The sequence below is a fragment of the Lupinus angustifolius genome, unplaced genomic scaffold (genome assembly GCF_001865875.1).
Source record: "Lupinus angustifolius cultivar Tanjil unplaced genomic scaffold, LupAngTanjil_v1.0 Scaffold_313_27, whole genome shotgun sequence".
Taxonomy (NCBI): domain Eukaryota; kingdom Viridiplantae; phylum Streptophyta; class Magnoliopsida; order Fabales; family Fabaceae; genus Lupinus; species Lupinus angustifolius.
This window is the reverse complement of record NW_017727680.1, coordinates 4,574-13,704: the sequence shown is the minus strand read 5'-3', so window position 1 is coordinate 13,704 and position 9,131 is coordinate 4,574. Positions and strand designations below refer to the sequence as shown.

General features: G+C 35.2%; 1 protein-coding gene across 1 annotated transcript; it reads right to left on the bottom strand.

Moving 5' to 3' along the window:
- Window positions 1-3,556: 3,556 nt before the first annotated feature.
- LOC109340986 (probable methyltransferase PMT13) lies at window positions 3,557-8,726 on the bottom strand. The gene is made up of 7 exons (XM_019578770.1): window positions 8,085-8,726; window positions 6,502-6,705; window positions 6,208-6,418; window positions 5,858-6,119; window positions 5,235-5,609; window positions 4,457-4,552; window positions 3,557-4,030 (listed from the first exon to the last, which is right to left on the bottom strand). Exons 1-7 carry the CDS (start codon window positions 8,505-8,507, stop codon window positions 3,823-3,825), a joined length of 1,779 nt encoding a protein of 592 aa, XP_019434315.1. The 5' UTR covers window positions 8,508-8,726; the 3' UTR covers window positions 3,557-3,822.
- Window positions 8,727-9,131: the final 405 nt, after the last annotated feature.

Sequence of the window (9,131 nt, the reverse complement as noted above, 5' to 3'; positions counted from 1 at the left end):
GTTGAGTTGTCTTTAAGCTTTGACTAAGTCCGTTGTCTTCATCAAAACATAGGCAAGCTTAAGTGCTCTCTTGACACATTGCACTTTCACATGACTCCAAGACGAGATTGAACTTATGAGTAAATCTTAGAAGGATCTGCATTCATGGAAAATTATTATGCCTTAGAAATTGTTGGATTTGGTACAATCAAGTGGGAAATATAGGACAATACTATTTCCACAATTCAAGGAGTACGACATGTGAAAGGTATAATGAAGAATATATTGTCTATCAAACAATTAGATGACCTCAACTACAAGACCCATATCGAATGTGGGATCTTGAAAGTTGTAAGAGGTGCTACTGTGGAACTTGAAATTGGTAAAAGAATTAAGTGTTTGGGGATAGACAATGGATGAGTATATATATATGGTATTTTTGTCTCATTTTGCAGGCAAAAGAGTATTCAAAGGTAATTCACAATTGCTCATACACCTAAACAAACTGGTGTAGTAGAGCATATCAACAAAAATCTCCTAGAAAGAACCAGAGCTATGTTGAGAACTATAGAATTACCAAAGTTTTTCTGGGAAGAAGCTATCAAAACCGTGTGAAATATGATAAATTTGTCGACATCAACCGCAATTAAGTTAAAATCACTAATGGAGATGTGGAATGAAAATCTACCAAGTTATTCTTCTCTTTATGTGCTTGAATGTCATGTGTGTGTCATGTACAACTCCCAAGAAATAAACAAATTGGACTCAAAATCCAAGAAATGTGTATTCTTGGCATATGCTAACAGTGTAAGACTGAGATGGCAACTGAGAGGGGGTGAATTAGTTGTTTAAAAACTATGATAGATTTTTCTACAAAATTCAAAAGTTAATCGATTACCTAATCGACGTAATCGATTACCCAAATAGTCTTTCCAACTGAGTAATTGATTTTCACATGCTGTAATCGATTACTCACAGGTTATAATCGATTACCCAAATGTTATTATGTCCAACAGAATAATTGTTTACCGTATCGTGTAATCGGTTACTCAAAAGGGTGTAATCGATTATCATGATCATTTTTTGTTGGATAACTCGTTTCTAGCTCATGTAACATGTTACTTAGTTCTGGTAAGTTGTTACTTAGTTCTGGTAACTTGTTACTTAGTCACAGTAACCTGTTACTTAGATCTAGTAACGTGTTACACAATATTTTTAAAATTGTCTTCATTTATATTTGTAGTTTTCAATTTTCTTTTAAAATACTTTTGAGCATTACTACTATTTGTATATAATAGAGTATAAAGATAGAAGTACCTAAAGACTTAGATTATAAATCCTTTAACCTTTATCTTCATTGTCTTTATAAGTATTCTTCTTTTTCTTCTTTATGTGATGTTGGTGTCTTCATCAAAACCGTGCTAAGGTCAGGAGTAAGATCTTCTTCACAAACAGTGTTAATGGATATCGCTAGTGAGACCCCACTACCCACAAGGTTGTGATCATCAAATATATGATATTTATAGAACATGAACTTCAAAGTGAGAAGAGAAATGATAGCAACGCTAAAGAGATTACTACAGTTCATATAGATGAAAAATATGGAGAATATGATTCTTATGAAGCTGAACTGGAGCACAAGGTACAAGTACTAGATGAAGCCAATGATACATAAGTTAGACAATCAGTACGTTTGAAAAGACCACCAACACGACACTCGTATTATATGATGGCAAGCCATGATGCATATTGTATTCTACCTGAAGAAGGAGAACCATCAACCTTTCAGGAGGTTGTGAACAATTTAGATGCTTCTCTGTGGATAAAGCAATGCATGAGAAAATGGAGGCCCCATATAGAAACAAGACATGTGAGATTGTGACATAGGTCCAAAAACCATTAGTAATAAATGAATTAAAATGAAAAGAAATGGCAATGATTAGATGGAACACTATTGTGCAAGACTAGTGGTAAAAAGATATGCTAAAAAAAAGTGATTGATTTCAACTAAATATTCTCTATGGCAGTTAGACTTACCACTATCAGAGTGGTCCTAGCTATCTGTGTTGCATTTGATATACATCTTGAACAACTAAATGTAAAGACTATTTTTCCTCATGGAGAATTTAAGGAAGAGATAAATATGCTCCAACCAGAAGGCTTTGAAGAACAAAACTTGATTTGCAGGTTGACCAAATCTTTGTACGGTCTGAAAAAGGCACCCAAATGTTGGTACAAGAGATTTGATTTCGTCATTATTAGCCTAGGATATAACAAATTGAGTTTAGACCATTATACATACTACAAGAGGTTTCGTGTTAATGATTTCATCATTTTGCTATTGTATATGGATGACATGTTGGTGGTAGGCCCCAACGAAAATCAAGTCTAAAAATTGAAAGCACAATTGGATAGGAAAAACTTGGGACCAACAAACAAGATTTTAGGGATGCAAGAGTTGGATATTTGCTCAACTTACATTGACTTGGTACAAGTACTAGTTGTAATACTTCTTCACTTAGTGAAAACTTTTTATTTTTGCCCATGATTGTTTCACTTGTCATCATTTTGATTTTTGAGAAGGTTTTTCCACGTTAAACATTTTGTGTAAGTTACTATTTTCTCAACTCTATTTTAATTGTATGATATTATTTTCATCAATAAATTCTGTTAATGATTTTAATTTTATGTATATTTATTAAAAAATATTGAATCTGACATTAGAGTTATGTTTGTAGTAACAATTGTGTTTTTATAAAGAAATTATACTAGACCTAAGTCACATTAGACTTTTGAGTTTTGACAAACGAATTGTGAAAAGATTCCACGATTCCATCTACTAGAAATCAATCTCAAACATGATTGTTCAGATATCTTAATTGATGCCCTAAAATGATTGTGTAGTTTTTTTTTGTATGTAGTTACCCTAAAGGCCTAAAACATGCCCAGAATTTATGACAATATACTTTCAAGAAATTTACCAAACACTCCCATTTACAGCTTATAAGCATTAAAAACAATAGCAAACTCGATTATTTCCAACGAAAAAGATATTTGTTTGGCTTTGTCATTACAACAATCTCAGTCTATGCAACCTTTACTTTTGAGGGTTTCTGTTTGCTGTTCTGACTCGTGCAAAAATCAGTAGAACCAAATCATGAGTTTCTTGGTATTGGGAAGTAAGTTGAAACCCATGGAAGAGTACCAAGTACCAACGATAGATTTTAAAAGGTGAACTAAAAATCAAACAAGAACTCAAGGTTGTTGAGTTGTTGTTTCGAATTGATAGTTTTGTTTTGGTGCATAGAAAAAAGTAATGATCAAATCAGAAATATGGTCAATTGATTTATTGGTTACCAAATGGAGTCAGCTAGTTCCATATGATTTTCAATATAGAAGGTTAAATTTTAATCATCCTTTTCTCCATCTATAGATTCTTGCACTAATTGCTTTGTTCCTAGTAATCAGGAAAGAACTGGATAACATCATAAGTCATGTCAAAAGTCAAAGTTCGGCAAAATTTGAAGTGATGAATATTCTTCAATAAATAAGTAAGGAATAATGATAAGCAAAAGCATTGAAATACAAGTGACCCTTATAGCTAAGAGAATATAATTAACACTGTCGTGGTGCTTTCCAATTTCCATATAAACTGCACAAAGTATTCATTTCCCATATTTTGTTTTTTCAGATCATGACCTTACTATCTCCTCATATATAAACATTGAACAAGAAAACCGCATCCCTTTGATGCATAGAGAAGATAGCTGTGAAATCCCTACCCTCAAAACAGAGAGAAGGAAATTTTACCTAAAGAAAGCAGCAATGTTAGAAGGATGAGAATTAGAGCTTCCAGAAGGTCTTGGTTGCAACTAGAATTTTCTCTCTGCTATGTGATTCGGGTTCTTTATCATGTATGGTGGGTCTCCACCTCACTGCACTAGCAACACGAGCTACTCTCTCAATTACTTCAGGGGTATCCCTAATCACAACTGTTCCTTCCGGCCGCAAAATTCGGTCCATTTCCACCATCAAATCGACAAGGTTACATCTACCACGAAGTCATGCAAACAAACAAACAGTGAGATCATTATTTATATGGAACAATTTTTTATGTTTGTAACAATGCAAATTATGATAGCAAGGTCATTGTTTTGCAGTTGCATAGAGGTAGATGTTGCAAGTTGAGATGTGACATCAATTTAATAGAAGCATTGTTAGTTATAGGCAGATCAAGCAACATAGACATTCTGGATTTCTGGGCTACAGCACACGTCAAACACGTGAAATTAATAGCTACATGTTAGTTCAATAATCATTTTTCTTGCTCTTTCTCAACTAGTCCGAGTTTCAAAAATATTTCAAAACAATGACCAAATTTTCACATCATCATGATCCCTAACTGACCCAGGCCAATAGGGAAAACAGCTGAAGCTTGAGGCTATGACATCAAATTAGCATTTTTGCATGAAAGTACCTGGTTTTGCCAGAAGCTTGATCTTTTAGAAGTGATTCAATGCTGGACACGTGGATCAAATCATAAGTACGGGGATATGTTGAGAAAGGTTCACACCTGAGAACAGTAACCAAACAACTTAGATCCAAAAAATTATCCACTAAAAATTGTGATACATGTTCAAATGCACTGAACAATTTTTTCGCCTAAAAGCAGGATCCAAAATAATTGTCTAAAACAGGTTCATGAGGTGCAGTACTTCAGTTATTATTTTTATAAAGATACATAGAAGATTCTAACTCCTTTATCATATAGGATTCCCTAAAATCACAAAAGCATATAATTATGAATTCTATTAAAATATATTTTCGCTATCCTCACTCATTTATTAGTTGGTTAATTGGGCAAAATTTTAACAGCAACTCAAATCCGAGAAACTAAAACTGAAGTGAGAGCTGTATCAAATAGAGAAATTATGATACAAACAGACATATATAGCAAAATACAATTTAAGATACAGTGGAGGCTAGTAACCGCCTGAAGAAGAAAAACCACAGACAGGTGTAACAACAAAGCCATAAATGAAGTCCAGCAGTAAGAAGCGACATTTAAACAACAGGATATCAGTACTGCTAACCACTAGCTAAATTAAATAGTATTTCTTTCATGTTATGGTATGAATATTCTTCACTGTTAAGTAAATACACCATTTTCCAACACTATATTTATCTTTACCATTGATTAAGAAACATGACAAGATCAAAACTCTAAAGATTCAAATTATGAGCAAAAATCTCACCAATCATGATAGACTCCAATAAGGCCTCTGTCAAAGATCACATCAAGAGTGGATGGCTTGCGAGATGGAACTACATTCATTACCCACACAGAATCAGAAATTAGTGCTGCTGCAAAACCCCCAAAGAATGCATTCATGTCCATGACGTTGCGTATAGCTGGAGTCCCCAACTTTACATGTAGAGAATTCTTATAGTATGCAACCCTCCTTACCCACCGCTTAGTGTCAGCCTCATACACATCAGCACCATTTTTTAGGTGCGTGGACCTAGGAGATGGAGCAGTTAGCCTCTCTGGCCACTTGGGAATTGTTCCAATTCCATATTCTCCTTTTATAGAAGATCTCCTACTGACACATTTCTTCAATTTGAAATACCTGCAAAATGAATCATCGAAGTTGTTTAATCCCAAGTAACTATAACGCAATGTCCATTAGCAAATAACAATGATAACATTCACCCGAGTGCTCTTCTTATCGGGTTCATAAGATACATAAATGTCTAACAAAAATAAAGGAAAGATAGTTTATACACAATGTCCATTAATATTGAACATAGCAGAAGGAGAAGCAAAGCTAGAAAGGGGAATAACTAACTCAAACTAGAATAGTCTACTGGAAATTACCAAGCAGAACTTGGGTCATCTGAATCAACACATGACTCAAGACCAAATTCATTGTTATTTGGGAGACATGTATCCTCAACTGGCTTTTTCCAGATAACAGTGTTACCATCTACAGCAATGAGTTCATAACACAAAGCTCTTGCCACACCCTGGAGATCAGACCATTCTTTGTCTTGTTTGGGCCACTGAACTGGGGGACCAGATATGACTAAATATCCACCAGGGCGAAGTAACCTATCCACTTCAATGAAATAAGTTGCATCTGCGAGGAAGATTTTCTACATTAGGAAAGTGAAAAGTATTTAGAAGATTGCAAGATATGCAAAGGGAAGCAGGGGTGAAGAATTTACTGTAGGCTGTAAAAGGGATCAAACAGCGAGAACAATGAACTAAGTCAAATCCAAATGCTGGAAATGGGAGCCTGCGAGTACCAAGCATGGCACTAAAAGCTGGTATTCCTCTTTCCAGAGCAAATTGTATCTGTGATTTGTGTGAATCTCGTGGAGCAAAAGACATGGTCAAAATGTTTTGAGCCAGTAAAAATCCTCCAAAACTGGCAACCTGCAAACATGAGATATATTTGCATGTTAAACAATAGTAAATTCTACCAATGTCTAGAATGGAAGTAGGAAAATAGCTCCTACCCCACACCCCATATCAAGAGCAGTCCTCAGAACACCACTATTTATTGGAATGTATTGACTAAGTTTTTCAATATACTGCACTGCTCCATCTGGAAACATAGTGCCACCTCCAGGGAATATAAAGTGTGGACCTTCGAGTTTCATCCATCCTTGATGACCTTTCCTATCAGCAATCTTGTTGTGTGGCATGTTGCTGTGCCATATCTGCAGAAAATAATACATGAGTGCATTTTGCAGCCAAGAGGGTCTTCACATGCATTTAGAAAGATGGATTAATGAATGGCAAGCAACATCACTCTAGACTCTAGAGCAGTATAATATAATGTTGAAGTATGTCATCAAAAGTACATCAGAAAAGATGGTGAAGTAAATAAAGAAAGAAAGCAATGCAATCTCATTCTCTTCAACAAAAATGCTTGACATTGAAGCTGCCAATTATAACAGGAAGGTACTATTATAGAAAGATAACAGAGTAATCCCAATTAACCAGGGTCTGTATAAGCTACTAGTTAATCAGGGCTCTGGATAAGCAATCCGCTTTCCTTCCCTCTCTTCTTTCCTGTCCGCCCATTTCTTGTCCTTTCATCTCTCAATCACCTACACTTCCTACACACTTATACTAAATTCTAATGACCACAAGCTTCATATGATTAATTCAGACGTAACAACCACCAAAGACACTTTTTATGAAGGCAAATTTTTTTGTCCTAGGCTCTTGAAACAAAATCTTAAGGCCTAAGTTGGCCTAAAACTAGCTTGCCAGATAATTTGAACAGAGCATTCAATTTAATCAATAATAATTCTAAATTAGAGGTATATAAGATTGATTACTTCTAAAATCACATTGTGTTTGTAAAGTGACTCTCATGTGAACCATATCAACAGTCCCACCCCAATAGTATAACATAGACTACTTTATTACTGTAATAACCAAGACACATCAATTTAAGTGTCATCTTGGCAAACTGGGCTGGATTCAAAAGCAGCTTAAATGCAACGATTTCTCTTTCTTATGATTCAACTCAAACTCCAAGATCCATGAAAACTAGATACTAACAACCTAAACCTGAACTAATCAGGTACAAGAAAACCTTCAAACAGATAGTCCCACGCCAAACTAAAATTCACAAACACAAACTCCGTTCTTTCAGTGCTAGTAAGAGCATTTTAAGTTAAACAACTTAAATCACACTAATTCAATAACTATTATTGAAATAAGCTAAAAATAGCATATTGTTATGAGCTTCTAATAAGCTTACAGGAATGTCATGCAATTTTATTAAGTTGTTTTCAATTCTCATAAGTCCAAATAAACTCTCTATAAGCTCATCCAAAAGCGATCTATATAGTAAGTTTGCATCTAAAGTGAGCTTGATCTGCTAATGTTCATTGAGATCTCAATCCACTAAATGATCCAAAGATAATAACACATCTACTTGCAAATTTGTACACAAACTCACTTCAAAACATAATAGAACTCATTTCAAAATCATCATAATAATTTGAAGAAACAAAAAACAACAGATTAATCAAATTCTTAGCATTCTAAGCACTCAAACAGAGAACTACAACTACAATCATACCTTATATAAGCACTCAGGCCACTGAACCGAAATCTTGTAACCACTCGGCGGCGGAATGAGACAAAGAGGCGTATCCTCCGGCGGAGGACAATGTCTCTCTCTATAGTAATTCATCTCTCTACTCAACTGACTATTCCGCCTCGGATCCTCGCACGGCATGTGGTCCACCGCATCAGCAGGGCACGCCTCGATTATCCGCTGCTGGCCAAGCTCGATGGCCGCGACAAGGCGGTGGCGTTGCTTCGGATCGGAGGCGGACATGAGGAGTGTCTGGCGGCCGGAGGCGGCGAGGGAGTCGCCGAGAGGAGTGAAGACCATGAGGAAGAAGATGAAGACGAGGGCGAAGAAAGCGGCAGAGACGAGGTCTAAGATTCGCCATTGACGTGGGTTACGCTTCGAAGGTGGGAGGTTAACGTGACCCATTTGAGAAAATGGTGTTGGATCTGATCAAATACGCATCTGGGTTTAGAAATAGTAAGGGGTTGTTTGGTGATGAAAATGGGTTTTTGAAGGATCTGAGATTTTGTGTGAGTGTGGTTGTTGTGAAGACACTGAGGACTCACTTTTGGTGTGGAAAGTGACTGAAGACAGTGGATTATTCTATTTTTCAACGACGGTGTATAGATCTTGATCAACTAGAATAATATGATAATATAGTAATCATCATCTAACATAATACCAGTCGAGTGGGAGTGAACCTACACGATTGAACACTTTTTCCCATACACCAGATCATTAAATGAGTGTAGTTAAGTTAAATTTTAAAGATTAGTAGTATAATTTATTTTTAATTAATTATACATCAGTTAGAATAAAGTGATCATTTATAATTTTGTATATAGAATTTGATTAAGAAATATGTCTTTCCCTTTGTGTATTTAAGCTAACATTTTCTAAAAATTATTGATGTGTTTTGTAACTAAAATAAGTTTTTTTTTTAAATTTACTATATTTTTCTGTATTATTATTAGTCACTCATCACTTAAAGAAGAATGATGATGAGAAAAGTTTTGTACATACTACATTCTTTAATATATCAATAATAAC

Excerpts from the sequence above, each read along its gene's own strand:
- LOC109340986 (XM_019578770.1), bottom strand. The coding sequence starts at position 8,507 with ATGGGTCACGTTAACCTCCCACCTTCGAAGCGTAACCCACGTCAATGG. Across the intron at positions 6,120-6,207 it reads GATCCCTTTTACAGCCTACA|ATGCAACTTATTTCATTGAA; the intron begins GTAAATTCTTCA and ends TCTTCCTCGCAG. Across the intron at positions 4,031-4,456 it reads CAAGCTTCTGGCAAAACCAG|ATGTAACCTTGTCGATTTGA; the intron begins GTACTTTCATGC and ends ACTTCGTGGTAG.